Source organism: Rhinopithecus roxellana, chromosome 9, assembly GCF_007565055.1.
Source record: "Rhinopithecus roxellana isolate Shanxi Qingling chromosome 9, ASM756505v1, whole genome shotgun sequence".
Taxonomy (NCBI): Eukaryota; Metazoa; Chordata; class Mammalia; order Primates; family Cercopithecidae; genus Rhinopithecus; species Rhinopithecus roxellana.
Genome location: NC_044557.1, coordinates 133,458,103 through 133,479,726, shown reverse-complemented (window position 1 = coordinate 133,479,726; position 21,624 = coordinate 133,458,103). Strand labels below are relative to the sequence as shown.

General features: G+C 37.5%; 1 protein-coding gene across 1 annotated transcript in view; it reads right to left on the bottom strand.

The window, feature by feature from the left end:
- Positions 1 to 21,624, bottom strand: part of CPA6 (carboxypeptidase A6) — a 334,748-nt gene that overhangs the window by 68,231 nt on the left and 244,893 nt on the right. Inside the window, exon 6 of the mRNA XM_010371606.2 lies at positions 21,478 to 21,579. Within this exon, the coding sequence (XP_010369908.1) occupies positions 21,478 to 21,579 (102 nt within the window). The remainder of the gene's footprint in view (positions 1 to 21,477; positions 21,580 to 21,624) is intronic.

Here is a 21,624-nt window from a genome sequence, read left to right as displayed (position 1 = left end):
ATGTTGACGTTTACTAAGTTGAGGACTTCTTCATTTTAACTGTTAAATGGTATTCCATTATAGGTAAATACACAACTTATTTTGTGGATGGACAGTTAGATTGAGTTTGGTATTTCACGGTTATAATATTGCAATAAATATTCTTGATTATTTCTCCTAGACATGTGAGAGTTTGTTTATAACATATAGTCAGGAATGGATTTGTTGGGTCATGAATTTACATGTTTTCAATTTTACTAAATGTTGCCATATTTTATTAAATCAGTAAACACTCCTATCTGCAGTGAGTGCACAGGCTACCTGTGCCAGAGAACAAGTTTCCATTTGTAGATGGAATTGCATTAATGCACTCTGGTCTATATCAGTTCACCAAACCCACACCATGGATTATATAGAATCTGATGAGTCTGGGAGGATGTGTCTCCTCACGTTTTTTGAGTTTAAAATTATCTTGGCTATTTTTGACTCTTCTCTGTTCACATTAATTTTGAAATCAAGGTTGAACACATTAAGGAGGTTCTGTTTTGTACTCAAGTTGTTTTTGTCACTAATGTTTGTTGAATTTTAGCAAATGATTTTTCTTCCTGTATTGTCATAATCATTTAGTTGTTATGATGTGTCAAGAATTAATTTTCTGTTAAACCATCCTTGTACTCCTGGTTAAAGATAAGCCCATTTGGTTATGATGTGTATTTTTAATATGTTGGTTGGATTCAGGTTGCTAATGCAATCATACACTATATAACGATGTTTTGGTCAACAATGGATTGCATATGCCACTGTGGATCCACAAGATTGTAATGGAACATGTAGAGAAATCTGCTATGTGACACTTGATATTTGCACTGCAGATCAATAGGGAAAATGGCTGAAATTCACTAGTGATGCTGGGGCATTTGGTTTTCCACATGAAAAAATACACATAAATAAAATACCATCTAGGTTTGCCTAAGTACACTCTATGATGTTCACACAATGATGAAATTGCCTAATGACACATTTCTCAGAATGTATCCTCGTTGTCAAGCAATGCATGACTGTATTAACATCCGCATTTCTACATGAGCTAAGTGTATGATTTTCTTTCGTATTTTGTCCTTGTCTGGTTTTGCTACAAGCGTTATATTACCCTATTGTGATTTGGGGGTATCTAAAAATTATATTTGTAGAATATTTTTAAATATATTTGAATTATTAGTTCCCTGAATGGTAGAACTCAGTTCTAAGATCATTTAGGTCTAGAGCAGAAGTTAATGAAATATAAAATGAAGATACACTAAGAAAGATATATCCTTGTTTTCTGTTTTATTGACTTCTGCTCTTTATCATTTTGTTGTTGACTTAACAATTTTTTTTTTTTTTTTTAAGAGATGTCTTACTCTGTCACCCAGGCTGGAGTTCAGTGGTACAATCATAGCTCCCTGCACTCTCAAACTCCTGGGCTCAAGTGATCCTCCTGCCACAGCCTCTCAAGTAGCTGGGACTACAGGCAGGAGGCACTCAGCTAAATATTTAATTTTTTTTCTGAATCTTTTTTTTAAAAATTATACTTGTTCTAGGGTACATGTACACAAAGTGCAGGTTTGTTACATAGGTATACGTGTGCCATGTTGGTTTGCTGTACCCATTAACTCATCATTTACATTAGGTATTTCTCCTAATGCTATCCCTCCCCTTGACCCTCACCTCAAGACAGGCTCTGGTGTGTGATGTTCCCCACCCTGTGTCCAACTGATCTCATTGTTCAATTCCCACCTATGAGTGAGAACATGCAGTGTTTGGTTTTCTGTCCTTGTGATAGTTTGCTCAGAATGATGGTTTCCAGCTTCATCCAAGTCCCTGCAAAGGACATGAACTCATACTTTTTTTATGGCTGCATAGTATTCCATGGGGCATATGTGCCACATTTTCTTAATCCAGTCTATCATTGATGGACATTTGGGTTGGTACCAAGTCTTTGCTATTGTGAATGGTGCCACAATAAACATACATGTGCTTGTGTCTTCATAGTAGCATGATTTATAATGCTTTGGGTACATACCCAGTAATGGGATCGCTGGGGTCAAATGGTGTTTCTAGTTCTAGATCCTTGAGGAATCACCACACTGTCTTCCACAATGGTTGAACTAGTTTACACTCTCACCAACAGCGTAAAAGTGTTCCTATTTCTCCACATCCTCTCCAGCATCTATTGTTTCCTAACTGTAATGATCGCCATTCTAACTCGCGTGAGATGGTATCTCACTGTGGTTTTGATTTGCATTTCTCTGATGACTAGTGATGATGACTATTTTTTCATATGTCTGTTGGCTGCATAAATGTCTTCTTTTGAGAAATGTCTGTTCATATCCACTTTTTGATGGGGTTTTTTTCTTGTAAATTTGTTTGAGTTCTTTTTAGATTCTGGATATTAGCTCTTTGCCAGATGGGTAGATTGCAAAACTTTTCTCCCATTCTGTAGGTTGCCTGTTCACGCTGATGGTAGTTTCTTTTGCTGTGCAGAAGCTCTTTAGTTTAATTAGATCCCATTTGTCAATTTTAGCTTTTGTTGCCATTGCTTTTGGTGTTATAGTCATGAAGTCCTTGCCCATGCCTATGTCCTGAATGGTATTGCCTAGGTTTTCTCCTAGGGTTTTTATGGTTTTAGGTTTAACATTTAAGTCTTTAATCCATCTTGAATTAATTTTTGTATAAGGTGTAAGGAAGGGATCCAGTTTCAGCTTTCTACATACGGCTAGCCGTTTTCCCAGCACCATTTATTAAATAGGGAATCTTTTCCCCATTTCTTGTTTCTGTCAGGTTTGTCAAAGATCAGATGGTTATAGATGTGTGGTGTTATTTCTGACGCCTCTAGTTCTGTTCCTTTGGTGTATATATCTGTTTTGGTACCAGTACTATGCTGTTTTGATTACTGCAGCCTTGTAATATAGTTTGAAGTCAGGTAGCGTGATGTCTCCAGCTTTGTTGTTTTTGTTTAGGATTGTCTTGGCAATGTGGGCTGTTTTTGGTTCCATATGAACTTTAAAGAAGTTTTTCCAATTCTGTGAAGAAAGTCACTGGTAGCTTGATGGGGATGGCATTGAATCTATAAATTACATTGGGCAGTATGGCCATTTTCATGATATTGATTATTCCTATCCATGAGCATGGAATGTTCTTCCATCTGTTTGTGTCCTCTTTTATTTTGTTGAGCAGCGGTTTGCAGTTCTCCTTGAAGAGGTCCTTCACATCCCTTGTAAGTTGTATTCCTAGGTATTTTATTCTCTCTGTAGTAATTGTGAAAGGGAGTTCATTCACGATTTGGCTCTCTGTCTGTTAATGGTGTATAGGAATCCTTGTGATTTTTGCGCATTGGTTTTGTATCCTGAGACATTGTAGAAGTTGCTTAGGAGATTTTGGGCTGAGACGATGGGGTTTTCTAAATATACAATCATGTCATCTGCAAACAGGGACAATTTGACTTCCTCTTTTCCTAATTGAATACCCTTTATTTCTTTCTCCTGCCTGATTGCCCTGGCCAAAACTTCCAACACTATGTTGAATAGGAGTGGTTTTTTATTTTTATTTTTGTAGAGACAGGGTCTCCCTATGTTGCTCAGGCTGGTCTCAGACTCCTGGGCTCAAGCAATCCTCCCTTCTCAGATTCCTAAAGTGTTGGGATTACAGGCATGAGCTACCAGACCTGACCTGTCATTGACACTTTTGTTCTTTTTCTAATTTCTTGAGTGGATAGATCAGCTCACTAACTAAATCTAATATATTGATTTAAAATTATAAATTTCCCTTTAATACTACTTTAGTTGCATTCTATATATCTATCAAGATGAAATTGCCTACGATATATAGTAGTTTTGTTACCATTCAGTTCTAAATACTAAATTTCCTTGATTTAAATTTTATTTATAAATGTTTTTGTTTCTAAATATGCTAATCTTTTTTTTTTAAATAAGTGATTTCTGACAACTGCATTACAGTTAGAGAACGTGGTATTTTTAACAGATTATTTGGTATTTGTTGATACTTGCTTTGTGGACTAGAATATAATCAATTTTTGTGAATGTTCCAGTTGTGCTTGAAAAAAATATACATTCTCTAATGATTGAGTAAAAATACTATATGTGTTCATTGGATTATGTTATTACTGTTTGTATCACCTATATTCTTACTAAACATTTGTCTGCTATTTTAACTACTGAGAATTGTGTTAAAACCTCATATTGTTATTTTGGCCTTATTGGCTTCTCTTACATGCTATCAATTTTTGTTTTATATATTTTGAGGCCATTAACATCATTTATAATTTTTTCATTTCTAAGTAATATATTAATCAAAGAAGCTGTTCTGTAGTATTCTATTCTGGAAACAGTTTAATTTCCAAGACTTGTCAGAACGTGTTCTTCCTCTGACAAACAAGCAGGGTGTCATTGTATTGCATATGCTATATTCGTGATTTTTGTAACTCTCTAAGAATTTCAGCTATTCTCCATCTGGTCACACAAAGCAAGAATCATCACGATGTGATGACTGTTAAATACTGAACAGGACGTTTAGGAGAACTCCTTGCTTGAGTGCCTTAAATAATAGGACACAGATCATTTAGGTGGCGGTTTCTAGAAGAAACATGACCATGTGTCTCTATTTCCTATTATTCTAACATATGATAACCATGAAGAACAGAGGGGTGTGCTTTTCTTCTAATGTGTAGAACTACTTTTAGCAATCAATAGATATCCCCCATACACATTGAAAAGGAGATGCCCAATAATCAAGTTGCATCTGGACCTACAAAGTCTAATTTCTTTATTACTATTGTTGCTTATGAGGAAGACTTGTCGCGATCCGAAAGCCTGTTGCAAAACAATGCACCATACGCCTCAGTGTGGCGGTCCCTAGGTACTGCATCACCTCACTTCAATTTATTTTAAAGAGGCTTCACCAAACCGATTTGTTCAATTAAAAGATATTAAAGAAAGTTTTTAGTATTATCTTCTGCCAGGCAAATGATAAGTTTGGAACTGATTGGGCATTTCTGAAGTTAATTAAGAAAGACATAGAATGAATCTATTTGGTATTCACCATCTGCCAAGACTATTTTGGCCTCTACATACTGATGTACATGTTATATATCGGAATTCACCAAATACACTTTGGTTAAAATCAAAGACAAATTTTGCCATGACTAATGCCTTTGTGTGGCATGACAAAGTGAGGTAAAGGGTTTCCCTCCTTTTCAATGTTTTTGGATTTATGTGGTTGGATGTTGCTTTCTTAGAGCTCATGACAGCAAGGAATATGGAGATCATTTTTTTGAGGATTGGTGTTAATGGCTTTTAAAAAGGTAGCTTTAAAACTTTCCTCTATTTCTATTTTAGAATCACTGCAGAGGACCTAAAAATAACTACACATCCAATGCAGGACACACTGGCAGAACGAAGCCTGTTACAGCTAAGGCCAAAGAAAGGGGCACAGCCACCATCAAGCCGAAGACCAGCCTCAACTGGACTGGACAGGAATATCACTTAGGACAGGTAAACACTGTGGCACCAAAGTGGGTGCATCTCAACACAAAGGAGGTATTTAAAATTCAACACCAGGAGAATTAATTAGAGTGGGGGAGAGTTTACAGGGAAGTTTTTTTTTTTTTTTTTTTTTTTTTTTTAGGGGATCTTAATTTATAAAAATAGCTGACATCACACTACATGATATTCATTAAATGCAAAATGGTCAATCAGATAACAGTTTGAAAGTAACAAGAAGAAAAGGCTCCATAAATGAAGGGTGAAAAACTGAAAATCATCTCCTAATCTTGTATATTCTAGTTATTTTTATACTTATACTTAGAACCACCCAGAGTGACTAATCTAATAGGAAGGGTGAAGACTAGAAAATGTTGTCAATTATTCTACATTTTCTAATAAGAGACATAAATATTTGAAATGTTTTGTGTCACCAGGAAGAATATACTGCTAGATACATGTCTATCCTTTTTCCTAAGTAATGCCACTTCACATTTCACACAGAGATAGCCTAAAAACAGTGGTTCAGTGGTTGTATTTGCTCATGAGAAGAAGCCAGGACAACTTTGGTATTATGAAGATCTACTCTATATTTTACCTACCAAAAAAGAAAGTACAGGTGTCTTCACTTTGCATGGCTCTTATATACACAAATTTGTTACTGCACTTTAGTTAAATAACACTAGTCCTCCCACAGAAGTGTGAGTTTTGGTTACCACTGCTAGATCTCCAGTCTACAAATCACTATATAAGTAAAAATGAGCATCAAGATCTGTGATCCATTATACCATTTCTTTGAAATTCTGTCAGTGGGTGGGTGATTGGTTACTACTGCGCAACTCATAATCAGTTTACACACAGACAGCAAAGTGTGTAGTTGTGTTGTGTCCTTGTTTCCCAGTGATAAATCTACAAGGTAATTTACAATAATGGATGGTGGAAGGAGGAAATTGTCCAACAAAGGTGAAAGTGCAGCAAAGAAATGAAAAGTGCTAATGCTGGAGGTGAGATCTGAACCAAATATAAATGGAGCTTAGAACAAATAGCTGACTAGAAATGTTGACACTGCACCATTCAGCTCTAGATATGCAGCCACAGGAATACAGTGAGGACCAATTTACCAATACAGATGAGACAAGTGGTTGGGATGAAAAGGATGATGATATTCCAGAAGAAGTGACCTGGCAACATTTCACATTAAAGGAACTCTAAGATATTTCGTGACATTGAAAGTATAAAGGAAAAAAAAGTACTGGAAGCTGATTCAGTGAAGAAAGGAGTATGACAATCTGCCAAGGCAAATTTTTTTATGAAAGATGCTCATTTCATATCGCAAGCTATACAGAGAGAAGACAATGAGCACAATCCAAACTACCCTTTATAAGGTTTTTTTTTTTTTAACAAAGAAATAAGATGTTTTAATTCTCAGTATTTCTCATGATTTAAAACACAGCATACTAGTTTTACCACTTAAAATCATTTCCCAATACATGTATAACAAAGTAAGAGAGTTTTAAATATTTTGACAAAAGCTCTTAGGATCACAGAACAAACAATTTCTCTCATTGATTATGAAGACCGCTCTGTCCGGCTTCAGCCTGTGTGGCCACTTTTATAGTTCGGTGCTACTGGTGGAAAGCGAGCATTGTCTGTCCTCACAATGGCCAGAACACTCACTATTATTAAGTAGTGGAGTACAACTGATGCAATGGATTTCAGTTTAGTTAAACTGAAACTAAACAAATATTAAATAAAAACTCTGCCATGTTCAAGGCATTATAAATTGGATAGAAGGGGAGAAAGAGATAGGTTGGAGGATGTGAAGAATGAAGGAGATTGGGGAGAGTGAGCACGGGAGAACATGGGGAACTAACGGTACTGAAGGCCAGGAAAAAGCAAACCAAAATATTGTAGTTACCAGAATGGCAGTGAATCAAAGTCAGACAATTTAAAAAATGAAGATCATTTTCATATGATGAGCTGTTTTCCATTATGTAATTAAGAACAAAGATGTGTTTGCTTACTCAGCTGAACTCATTAGACACTTGATTTGGGCTTAGTAGTTGTCTCATTTATTCCCTGTTTTTTGGTACATACATGCAATTTAAGTTCTCTTCTTAAAAAGGCTTATTTTTAGTGATCTATTTTTTAACCAAGACCTTGGTGTTTCATGCCTATGACTGAGGGCTTATATTTTACCTTTAATGAGCAGCAAGACATAATGAGACTGAAAGAGATGATTATCCAAAAGGACTATTGCCTGGAGAACTTTTGGATCCTAGGAGAAGAGCCTTCCCCTTCTGGAAAGACTTCCCAGTTGGAGGACTTCTCCTACAACCACAGCTCTAAGTCGTTCTTAGAGCTCTGTCCTAAACACACAACCCACCATAGCCCTCACATATTACTACATACTCTGCCTGGAAAATAACCTGCTTCCCTGAAAGTCTCCTATTCTTATTTTTATTTGAATCATCTGCATAGTACATCTGAATCACATGCCAGATGTTGGCACTAGGATTAGCCATCACTGCAGTGCCGAGTGTAGATGGGTGGGAATGCACAATGGAGATGGTTTTCCAATAATCAAACTGGGCCTGGAAGGGCGAGGTTTCACATTACATAGACAGCAGATGAATATTGTGGCTCACTTGGAGAATTAAGGATGTTTTATTGCTTTTCCTTTCTTTTTTTGTACTGCTGCCTTTCTGTAACAGGATCAAATTAGATCCACCTGTATATTATACATCTTCAATGTCTGGGAGAACTTTCCATTTCAGGTCATTTTAGTCCCAAACATTTTTTTGCAAACCCTTGCTTTATCTTTGGTCTTCCACTGAGTTAAATATAATTCAACTGCTGATTCTAAAATACCTGTAGAAATACATGACTCAAACATAACTGAGTTTAGTGTGAGAATGAAATGCATTCTGTTTTGTCTGAGTAAAATTTATTTTAAAAATATAGTCAGTTTTTGTCCTGTTTTATACAGAAAATTTTGAGAAATTCAGAAATGCATAAAGAATAAAATAAAAATTACCCATAATCCTATCCTCTTTTAACGTTTGGCACATTTTTCAGATATATAGCTATATAACTCTCAGACATAGATTTTGCAAAATTGAAATTGTATTGTCCATGCTTGTTTTTTTTAAAACATAGCAACGTGTCATGAAGAGTTTCCTTCATCAATAAATATTACACTAAAATATTTTTACATAGTCAGGGCTATCAGTCATTCCTTTATGCCTTCTTTCTTTGCTTTTATGCTTGGAAATGTCTTCCTCATTTAGAAGTCAAACAAGTATTTCCCTGAGTTACTTTCTTAATATTATACAAATAATGACTCTGGTCAAATTCATCCCAGCGATGTAGAATTATTTGAGGAAAAAACTGAAGTGCTATGCAGAACTCTGGGCCAGCAAGCACCAATCATGGCTTGAGATACTCAATCTGGGAGGTTGACAATCTCAAACTAGCAAAAGCGAATAAAGTCCAAATTGCCTCATTCGGTTGGAGGTTATTCTGAAAAATGAAGCAAATGCTATTCCACTTGCATTGGCAACAAATAATTAAAGTGGCCTTTCCACAATTAAAAAGACAAAAAGATGTAAAAATGAGCTGCCACTGAAAATTACTAGGCGATCCTAAATATAGGTATTAGTTGCCCTGAATTTGTACCAGGACCTCAATGGTGTACTTCTACAATCTTCCATCCCTTTGCTTGTCTCTTCTTATCAGCTTATGTAATATAGACAAGAAAAGTACTTACACACAACTTTGTTATGGTGGACAAAATCACTGGAATTTATTCTTGGTTGACTGCTGCCCAAATTAGACCTGTGAATCAGGTATTCATTCATTTTGACAGCTTGCTTGATCTTTCACCTCTTGTCAAACAGCATTCATTCTTTTGGTCCATGAGAATCCATGAGTTGGATAACAGCAGAGTTTTTGATTTTACCTCCCCATTATCCAGTATCCAGTGTCTTAACAGGGCCTGGCCTGATGCATAGTAGTAAACACGTGATAATTACTTGCTGAACAAATTGATCATTCCACCAGCTTAGTGTAGTATTGTGTTGGGTACTTCCCTTCAGACTAATGGTCCTGCCAACACTTCAACTGATGCTCCCCCAACTTCAATGACACCACTAATCTCTTGGGCATCTTATCTTTGACCCATTCTCCTCTTCCATTCCCATATCAAGCCAATCATCAATTCCTAAATTCCTAAAGACTTTCTTTATTGCTGCCTTCTTTTGTGTCTGTGTCTCTTCTCCCAAGTAGAACCGCAAATGCACTGAGGAAAGGGTTAATGTTTTGTGCACTGTAGGACAGTACTTGTGCCATTACAGGACTTAGCATGCTGCTTTCATATAAAAGGAAGTGCTCAATAAGCTTTTGATACAATGAATGAATATTTTCTTTGAACTTTCTTTTTCTTTTTTTTTTTTTGAGAGGGAGTCTCGCTCTGTCGCCCAGGCTGGAGTGCAGTGGCGCGATCTCGGCTCACTGCAAGCTCTGCCTCCGGGTTCACGCCATTCTCCTGCCTCAGCCTCCCGAGTAGCTGGGACTACAGGTGCCCGCCACCATGCCCGGCTAATTTTTTGTATTTTTAGTAGAGACGGGGTTTCACCGTGTTAACCAGGATGGTCTCGATCTGCTGACCTTGTGATCCGCCCGCCTTGGCCTCCCAAAGTGCTGGGATTACAGGCTTGAGCCACTGCGCCCAGCTTCTTTGAACTTTCTTACATGTTTTTTTTCACTTTCCATTCCTACATCCACTCTTCCTGTCTATGTGTAGATTCCTGTCCTAGAAATTTCTAGTTAGTCGCCCTCACTCTGGGTTCTTTCTTCTTCCTTTCATCCATATATCATTGCCTTTCATCTTTAAGCTCTCTGACAATGGGACGTGCTTTTTGCTCCTTATCAGTGTTTTCTTTTTCTTTCTTTTTTTTTTTTGAGACAAGATCTCACTCTGTCACCCAGGGTGGAGCACAGTGGTGCGATCACAGCTCACTGCAGCCTTGACCTCCTGGGCTCAAGTGATCCTCCCACCTTGGCCTCCCAAAGTGCTGGGATCACCAGTGTGAGTCACCGCACCTGGCCAGTGTTTTCTCATTTCGCTTTATTGGACCAAACTCTGCTTGGCTTCCAAGGCTTACTATAATTTTTCAAGCAGTATTATATGGCATTAGAGTCTACACACACAGACTATAGGTTGTTGCCTCACTAAATCTACAATGACACACATATCATGTTCATTCTCAACATTAATCTTTTCTCTTTCTTGGAATACTTTCATTTCTCTGATCAAATTCCAACTTCCAAGTCAAGGCTTGAGAATCATTTCCTCCACAAAGCTTCCCCAAACCTTGTCTTTTTAGCCTTAATGGATTTTTCTGATTCCTTAATTCCTTCAGGTACTATAATCAGTACACTTAGGCCTCCAAAGACATACTATTTTATGTTGTTTCCTGCACATAAATATTCCTCCTCAAATAGAATGCAGACCCCTTGAGTGCAGGGACCATGATTTATACTTCTGTTGATGGCCATAATATAAGCAGAGTGCTAAAAATGTGGTGATCAACAATAATTTGTTGAACTGAGTAATACAAATATCTTCTGGGGGAATGCTATTTAACCCTAATTTAAAAAATAACAGCTTTATTGGGATATAATTCACACACCTTACAATTCATCCTTTTATAGTGTGCAATTTAGTGTGTTTTAGTATATTTACAGAGTTGTGCAACCATCAGTACTACATAGTTTTATATTTTCCTTTTTTTTTTTTTGAGATGGAGTGTCTGTCACCCAGATTAGAGTGCAGTGGCACAATCTAGGCACACTGCAACCTCCACTTCCCCAGTTCAAGCAATTCTCCTGCCTCAGCCTCCCCAACAGCTGGGATTACAGGCATGCACCACCATGCCTGGCTAATTTTTGTATTTTTAGTAGAAATGGGGTTTCACCATGTTGGCCAGGTTGGTCTTGAACTCCTGACCTCATGATCTGCTCACCTTGACCTCCTAAAGTGCTAGTATTACAGGCAAGAGCCACAGTGCCTGGCCTTATACTTTCATTATCCAAAAAGGAAGCCCATACTCTTTAGCTATCAACCCGATAATCCTATCCTCTTCCCTCACCACAGGCAAACACTAATCTACTTTCTTTTTCCAGAAATTTACCGATATGGGGCACTGCATATGTATGGAATCAGGTAATACGTAATATTTTGTGATCGACTTCTTTCATTTAGCATGTTTTCAAGATTCAAGTATGTTGTAGCATGTATCAGCACTTCATTTACTTCTTATTGAGATATGATTCACAGAACATAAAATTCACCATTTTACAGTGCACAATTCAGTGGTTTTTAGTATATTTGCAGTGCTGTACAATCACCATCACTATTGAATTCTAGGACATTTCCATCACTCCAAAAAGAACCTGGTAGTTGTTAGTTCCAATTCCCTCTTACCCCATCCCCTTGCAAGTACTAATCTGCTTCCTGTTTTTGTGGATTTGCCTATTCTCTGAACATTTCATATAAACGGAGTGATACAACATATGAGCCTTTGTGTCTGCCTCATTTCATTTAACACAATGTCTTCAAGATCCATCACTGCTGTATCTTAAAATCTTCATTCCTTTTATGGCTGAATAATGCCCTGTTGTATGGTTATACCAATAAAAAACTATTCATCAGTTGATGGCCACTTTTTGGCTATTACGAATAATGCTGCTATGAGCATTCATGTACAAGTTTCTGTGTGGATATGTTTTCAGTTCTCTTGGGTACACACATAGGAGTGGAATTTTGGGATCACGTAGTAACTCTATGTTTAACTTTTGGAAGAACTGCCATACTGTTTTCAACCCTATTTTAACTTGGTGATTTCCTCTACTTTTTTTTTTTTTTGAAATGGAGTCTTGCTCTGTCACCCAGGCTGGAGTGCAGTGGTGCGATCTCGGCTCACTGCAACCTCCGCCTCCTGGGTTCAAGCAATTCTCCCGCCTCAGTCTCCCGAATAGCTGAGTTATAGGCATGTACCACCATGGCCAGCTAATTTTTGTATTTTTAGTAGAGAAGGGGTTTTGCCATGTTGTCCAGGCTGGTCTTGAACTCCTGGCCTCAAGTGATCCATCCGCCTCAGGTGTGAGCCATCCTCTATTTTTAAATTTAATTTTCAAGCCCATTGCTTTTAAGTTTTGTAAGTGTCTCTCTTTACAAGTATCTCCTTGCTATCTATTCTCTTTGTTCCCTGGCCTGCCCATTCTCAGGTTTAAGTCTCTTGCTCTTCTGTAGATATCTGTTCACGTTTGCAGAAAGATAACTTCCAAGTTCTGTATGTGTATCTCTGCTTATTTCTCCTTATGTATCTATTCTAGTTTTCTTTCTTTGATGAATTTAGTGTCTGTATCATCCCTCTTGGCCCACGACAAATTTAAGAAAACTTTAGGCTGGGCATGGTGGCTCACGTCTGTAATCCCGGCCCTTTGGGAGGCTGAGGTGGTTGGATCACTTGAGGTCAGGAGTTCGGGACCAGCCTGGCCAACATGGTGAAACCCTGTCTCTACTAAAAATACAAAAATTAGCAGTGTGTGGTGGTGCACACCTGTAATCCCAGCTACTCAGGAGGCTGAGGCAAGAGTATCGCTTGAACCCGGAAGGCAGAGGTTGTAGTGAGCCAAGATCGCGCCACTACACTCCAACCTGGGTGACAGAGTGAGACTCCATCTCAAAAAAAAAAAAAAAAAAAAAAAAAAAGAAAATTTTAACATCAAAAAGGAATATTTCTTAAAACTCCTTTTTAATTTTGTGATGAAGGGAGCATCTGTAGTATACATTTCAACAGTAAGTCCAGCATATCTGTGCTCATCTTTTTCCTCTCCCCTCAAAGTCCCATGGCACCATAAATATCATATGATATTGTCAATGGTTTTGCTAACCTGGTGTAAGCAAGCATTCAGCAAGAGAGAGAGATTTTGCAATCTAAGTGTACCCACCATTTGTTTTCTTAATTCTACTTACGAGATTAAAAAAATTTGTGCTATGTGAATATTAGGAAAGAAAGAGAGGTAGCATGTACTGCAAACAGAAAGGTGATGGCTCTACATTTTCCAACAGAATTAAATGACTATCAACTTAAAAGACTAAAGCCCATAAGTTTTGTGGTATATCTGGCATTTTAAAAATGTCTGTCAACTAGGAACTAGAAATTATTTGTTGAGATAATGAATTCATTTATGCAATTTTCAAAATAACAAGATAATGAAGCCCAATTTACCAGTCATTTAATTATTGTAGTTTGCTTCTGTATCACTGTTTTCTGAGCTTTGTGTTTTCAAAATAGACATCCACAGATCAATACACTAAATTGGAATGGAGGCAGAAGTGGAAGTGGCTCTCAGGGCATGGCATGGTACAGTAATGCTGGCCAAAGAGGAGACGAACTCACAGAGCCAGAGCCCCCCTTGATAATTCTGGTTTCCATGGCAGAGAGCGTCAGGGCCAGCTGATGAGGATTACACAGCAGGGAAGAGAGAGCAGAGATGAAATTGACTGTTTCTCTAGGCAAAAGATAGCACCTGGTTCCAAAGAGAATGGAAACCAGGGATATGCAGCCTGGCTATTATTTTTATAATAAACTTCTGATTTGGAGATAAATGAGGGTCCACATGTAATTATAAGAATACGGATAGATACCATATACCCTTTACCTATTTTTCCCCATTGGTAATATCTTGCCAAACTGTAGTATAATATTACCATTACGGTATTGGCATCGATACGGGCAAGATACAGAACATTTCCATCCTCACACACATTCCTCATGTTGCCCTTTTACAGCCACATCCACTTTCCTTCCAACTCCACCCCTTCCCTAACCCTGAGCAGTCACTTGTCTGTTTTCCATTTCCATAATTTTGTCATTTAGAGAGCAATATATAAATGAAATAATACAATAGCTATTTAAGATGGACTTTTTCATTCAGCATAATTCTCTGGAGATTCATCCAGGTTGCTGCATTTATCAAGAATCTGTTCCTCTTAATTGTTGAGTAGTTCTCCATGGTATGGATGTACTACAGTTTGTTTAACCATTTGCCTGTTGATGGACACCTGGGTTGTTTCCAGTTTTGGGCTATTATAAATAAAGCTGCTATAAACATTTGTGCATGGGTTTTTGAGCAAACATAAGTTTTAATTTCTCTGGGATAAATGCCAGGAGTGCAATTACTGGGTCATATGGTAGTTCCATGCCTAGTTTGAAAAGAGACTGCCAACTGTTTTCAAGAATAGCTCTACCGTTTTACATTTGCACCTGCAACATATGAGTGCTCTAGTTTCTTGCATCCTCCCTGGCATTTGGTGATATTGGTGGTATATATCTGTAGATGTATAGATCTACCTATACATCTATAGATATAAATCTATCTATCTGTTTTTAGCCATTCAGATAGGTGTGTAGTGATAGCTCACTCTGGCTTTAATTTTCCCAACATCTTTTTTGTATGTGCTTATTTGCCATCTGTATGTATACACTTTGGTTAAATGTCTCTTCTTGTCTTTTGCCCATTTTCTCACTGGATTGCTTGCTTTTTACTGTCAAGTTTTGAGTTTATATATTCCAAATGAGTCTTTTATTAGATATGTGATTTGCATATCTTTTCTCAGGCTGCAGCTTATCATTTTTATCCTCTTAACAGTTTTTCATAGGCAAAAGTTTAAAATTTTGATTAAGTTTGATAATGTACAATGTATCTACTTTTCCTTTTATGGAGTATGTTTTTGGTGTCAAATCAAAGAACTCTTTGCTTTGGTTTTAGATCCTCAAGATTTTCTTCTATGCTTTTTTCCCCTAAAAGTTTTATCATTTTACATTTAAATTCATGATCAATTTTGAGTTAATTTTTTGTACATGGTATGAGACTTAGACTCATACCATATACAAAAAAAGACTCATTTTTTTTTGCAATGAATATCCAATTGCTCCAGCACCATTTGTTGAAAAGGCTGTCTTTCCTCCCTTGAACTGGTTTTGCATTTTTGTCAAAAGTCAGTTGGAAATATTTGTGTGGATCTATTTTTGGGTTTCTATTCTGTTCCATTTATCTATGTCTATCCCTTCACCAATACCACACACTCTTAATTATTGTAGGTAAATGGTATGTCTTGAAATGAGACAGAACGAATCCTCCCTCCCATTTCATTCTTCTTTTTCAAAAAAGTTTTAGCTCTCCTACTTCCTTTGCCATTTCATACACTTTTAAGAATAATCTTATCTACAGCTACAAAAAGTCTTGCTGAAATTTTGATAGGAATTGTGTTAAATCTCTATATCAATTTGAGTAGAATTGCCATCTTTACTATTTTGAAATCTCCCAATCCATGAATGTGGTATGTCTCTCCACTTCAATTTTCTTTATTTCACCAGCATTTTGTAAGTCCTGTACATGTTTTGTTGGATTTACACCTAAAAGTATTACAGTTTTTTGAGTAATTGTATATAATCTTGTATTTTAAAAATTCCAGTGTCCATGTGTTCATTGCTATTATGTGTATGGAAATAAAACTGATTTTGTATGTTTATCTTGTATCCTGTTGAAAAATTTCCCCTTTCTTTAAGAGTTTTATCATGGATATATCTTAAATTTTGTCAAATGCTTTCTCTGCATCAATTGATAAAATTATATAATTTTTCTTCTTTAGCTTTTAATACAGTGGATTATAATGATTAACTTTCGAGTATTAAACTGGGATTGCATCCCTGAAGTAAATCTCACTTAGCTATGGTATATAATTGTTTCTCTTGATTGCTAAATTCTGTTAATACTTTATTCAGGATTTCTGTATCTATTTTCAAGAAGGATATTGGTCTGCGTTTCTTTTTCGTGTGCTGTCTCTGGTTTTGGTATCAGGCTTCATAAAAAGAATTGGAAGTGTTCCAACTTCTTCTATTTTCTGAAAAGACTGTGTTGAATTGGTGTTAATTCTTCTTTAAACATTTGGTAGAATTCTCCAGTGAAAGCTTCTGTGTCTTGAAATTTCCTTTTTGGAGCATTTAAAAATCATAAATTAAAATTTGTAATGGTTATAGGGATATTAAAATTCTCTACTTTCTAACAGGTAAGTTGTAGTAGTTAGTGTTTTTCAATTAATTGGTTCATTTTGTCTACGTTGTCAAATTTACAAGGGTAGAATTATTACCAGTATTCCCTTATTAACCTTTTTTATATCTTCAGAGTTTGTAGTGATATTCCATTTCATTCCTGATATTGTTAATTTGCATCTTCTTATTTTCTTTGTCTTTCATGCTAGAGCTTTGCCAATTTTATCTATCTTTTAAAAGAACTAGGCCAGGTGCATGGCTCATGCCTATAATCCCAGGACTCTGGGAGGCTGAGGTGGGAGTTGAGCCTAGGAGTTCGAGATAACCCTGGGAAACATAGGGAGACCCTGTCTATACAAAAAGTAATTTAAAAAAGTTAGCCTGAATTGATGGCACACACCTGTGGTCCCAAATACTATGGAGGCTGAGGTGAGAGGTTTGCTTGGGCCTGGGAAATCGAGGCTGCATTGAGCCATGATCATGCTACTGCACTCCAGTCAGCTTATTGTGTTACTGATTTTCTCTAATAACTTTCTTTTCAATTTCACTGATTTTTGCTCTTATTTCTATTATTTCCTTCCTTCTGCATGCTTTGGGTTTATTTTCTATTTTTCTAGGTCAATGAAGGAAGAGCTTATTGTTTTGAGACTTTCTCTTTTCTAATGTATACCTTTACTGCTACACATTTCCCTCTCAGCACTGCTTTAGCTATGCCCCACACATTTTGATATGTTGTATTTTCACTTTTATCCAGTTCAAGGTATTATCAAAACTTCTCATGAGATTTTATCTTTGACCCATAGATTATTTAGAAATGTGTTTAATTTCCAAGTGTTTGGAGATTTTCCTGTTATCTTTCTGCCATCAATTACTAGTTTGGTTTCATTGTGGTTACAGAACACATCTTATGAATTCAATTATTTTATACTTGTTGAGGTCTATGTTTTGGAAGAGGATATGGTATATTTTAGAATATGTTCTACAGGCACTTGAAAGTGTATTCTGCTGTTGTTGGGTACAGTCTATTAGATCCTGTTGGTTGATAGTGTTGTTGAGTTCCTTTATATCTTTGATTTTTAAATTTCTATTTATTTATTTGTTTGTTTATTTTTGAGATGGAGTCTCGCTTTGTTGCCCAGGCTGGAGTGTAGTGGCATGATCTTGGCTCACTGCAACCTCTGCCCCCTAGGTTCAAGGAATTCTCCTGCTTCAGCTTCGTGAGAAGCTGGGACTACAGGTGTGCACCACCACACCCAGCTAATTTTTGTAATTTTAGTAGAGACAGGGTTTTACCATATTGGCCAGGCTGGTCTTGAACTCCTGACCTCAAGTGACCCACCTGCGTAGGCCTCCCAGAGTCTTTTTATTTATTTATTGATGGAGACAGGGTCTCGTTCTGTTGCCCAGGCTGGAGTGCAGTGGCACCATCACAGCTCACTGCAGCCTTGACCTCCTGAGTTCAACAGGTTCTCCCTCCTCAGCCTTTGGAGTAGCTGGGACTATAGTCATGCACCACTACACCGAGCTAAATTTTTTTTTTTTTTTTGGTAGAGACAGGCTCTCACTATGTTGCCCAGGCTGATCTCAAATTCCTGGGCTCAAGTGATCCTCCTGCCTCGGCCTCCCAAAGTGCTGGAATTACAGGTGTGAGCCACCATGCCTGGCTTGATTTTCTTTTTAATTGTTCCCTTTCCATTAGTTATTTAAAAATACCAAATTGCTGATATAATAGTCATAATAATTGATTTTATTAAGTGTTTATTATATGCCAAACATTCTGTTAAGTCTTTTGCATGCATTATATTATTATTATTATTATTTTAAGTTCTGGGACACATGTGTTGAACGTGCAGGTTTGTTACATAGGTTTACACGTGCCACGGTGATTTGCTGTGCCTATCAACCAATCACCTAGGTTTAAGCTCCGCATGCATTAGGTGTTTGTTCTAATGCTCTCCCTCCTCTTTTCCAACATCCCCCGACAGGCCCCGGTGTGTGATGTTCCCCTCCCTATGTCCATGTGTTCTCATTGTTCAACTCCCACTTATGAGAGAACACATGCATTATATTATTTAATCCTCCCAATAAGCCGATGTGTTGCATACTATCATTATCGTCATTTTGCTAAGGCTCAGAAAGGTTAAGTGACTTGATACCAAGATAATACAGACAGTAAGTGGTAGAGCTGACATTACCCTGACATCAGTGTGGGGTTGCCTGACTTCCAACTGTGTGCACATAACACCTATGCAATCTGAGGTTCTATCAGGATCCTAGAAGGGCTGATAAGTTTTCTTCCAGTTCACATTTGCATAAGGATGTAAGTGGTTATGGGGGAAATCTCATGAAGGAGTGGTAGGCAGACTTTAATGTGATCCCCAACAATTCCTGCTTCTTAGTATCTGTCCCTGCATAATTCCCTCCTCTTGAGTATGGGCTGGACCAAGTGACTCACTTCTAATGAAAAAAATACGGCAAAAGTGATATGAGGTCACTTCCAAGACTAGGTTACAAAAGAACCATAGTTTCCATCTGGGGCCTGTTTCCTCTTGCTTTCACTCTCACCTGCTTTGAGTGAAGCCAGGTGCCATGTTTTGAGCTGGTCTAGGAAGAAGTTTATGTGGCAAGGAGCTGATATCTCTGGCCCACAGCCAGTGAGGACCTAAGGCTTACGACCAGCCATGTGAGTGAGCTTGGAAGCACATCATCCCCCAGGGAAGCCACACATCCCCATGCCCAGAGCTCCAGCTAACACCTTGACTGTGACACTGGGGTGAATGACCTCTAGGCCTCCTTTGTTTCATTTCTGGTTGCTTCCATGGCTCAGACAGAAAATGGAGTGGTAAAGTGGAGGAGCAAATGGCAGCCATAATCTGGAGGAGTAAAAGAGGTGTTGGGAGGGTAGCAGAGGCACAGGAATGGACTCACTCTTCTGCACACGTGATGGGCCTGTGCAGGAGGGAGGAGGATGGAGAGGAAAGCCTCTCCTCCCAACAATGTATTGGTGGAAATGGAGCCTAATCTCAATTGCTTCTTGCTCTTGCTCCAAAATCAACTGCCCTCAGTTGACAGTCATTGCACGTGCCTCTTCCTTTTCCTGTGTACCTGTGGTTACACTGTCCTTCTCTTCCTTGGAAATTTAGCCCAGGTTACAGTGCTGCTGTATATGGCTCCACAGATTGTATGCTATAAAAACCCAGATGGAACCATTCATATCCTATGAGAAGATCTGACAAGTCATCATCCAGAAATCTTTCCACATTATTACCACTGAATTCTCATCATTTCAGTGCATTAACAAATATTTGAACACCTATCAAGTGCCAAGTGTTGTTCTACATGTTGGGGATTTAGCAGTGAACAAGATGGATGCAGTTTCTCTTGTTGGAGTTGGTACAGGAATAAGATGATAACCATATAATAGACAAAGTAAATTTAGATGTTATAAAGAAAAGGTTGCATATGTTGGGGGTGAGGGAAAACTTTAGCTGGAATGCTAGGGAGATACATTCTCATGTTCTTCAATAATATATACAACCATATCCTGTCAACAACAGATGTTCCGTACTTAACTATTTCTTTTTTTTTTTTTAAACCTGAAATAGCAGACAACATGTTGATATGTATATATTGGGTATTTGATGCAATGTAATAGAGTTAATTTCTTATTAGCTTTTGCATTTGTCCTAGCAGGATGAAATAGGGTTTTAAGAGAATGCAAATTACTCAATAAACTGAGTAGGAATGTTTAGAAAATTTTATTACTCAATACTTATAAGATTAAGCATACTTTTGTGGTTTTGGTAGTGGCAGAGAGACATTTTGTAAATTCAGTACATTCTTGACATTTGTGAGCTATGTTTTCTAAGACCTAGGAGAGTTTTCAAAGTTACAAATTCCACTACAGCACATAATTTCCCCATAAAACACAGTAAAATATCACTGATACATTTAAATATCCTTTGTGTCTTTAATGGTTTTCTGTAAGTACAGGGCTAAAAAATTTGTCGAGTTGTTTTGTGGCTAAGACCCTTCCTATCCTTCGACTTTCACTTTCATTACCAGTATTAGTCACCCCTCAACTCCCAAAACTAAAAGTCAAGGTTAAAAAAAAAAAAAACCATGAACGATACTACATTCTTGACAATGAATAGAAAAGCATCAGAACATACAAAAGTGTTGGCACAAAAGGCTGGCCCACTCTTGGGATAGGGACCCACTCAACGCACTAGCTCAGAGGGCTTGTGACTCAAATGAAGCATTAAGAAAATGAGAAATCACTATGAGTCATCAACGATTAGGGTTACTGAAAAATAACTGAAACTAAGAATATTAAATCCACAGATGCTAAAGGTCTTCTGGTATCTAAATTACAGACCTATAGCAGGAGGGCACAAGCAACCCCTTGTTCTCTCTTTATTGTTAGAGCATATGTGGAATGATTTTGAGGAGGAAGTCAAGTAATGTAGAACTTTTTGAGCTGGATATCTTGTAAGAAATTATCTGGAACACCACAGATTGGGTTTTTAGCTGTGCCATATATGCATTGCTAGGTTAGTTCCCAATTTGTCACAAATTCAAAAAGGCTCTGAACTTCAGTTTCTTTCTCTGTAATGAGAGCTGCCAATTCCCACTTTCAAGGGCACAGGTGAGGATAAGCTGAGCCAGGGTTACAAGAGGTCTTCATAAACATGAAAGCAGCCCATGGAATCAAGGCGTTACTGTTATTCAATCAGGTATCATTGGTTTCAAATTCCCACTTCATTTGTTAAGCAGAATAAAAACACAGGGAAGCACTGACTAGCTGAAATGGACATCGTGTAAAGGGTTTAACTTACTTCTTTTACAAACCACTGACAAAAGGCAGGACCGATCCATTCTCTGGCATGAATACCACAGTCTATCCAAACAGCTCTTTTGAGTCGTGAACGTCTGCCCAGCTGAAAACAAGAGCATTCACAGTAACCAACTCAGGCTTTTAGATT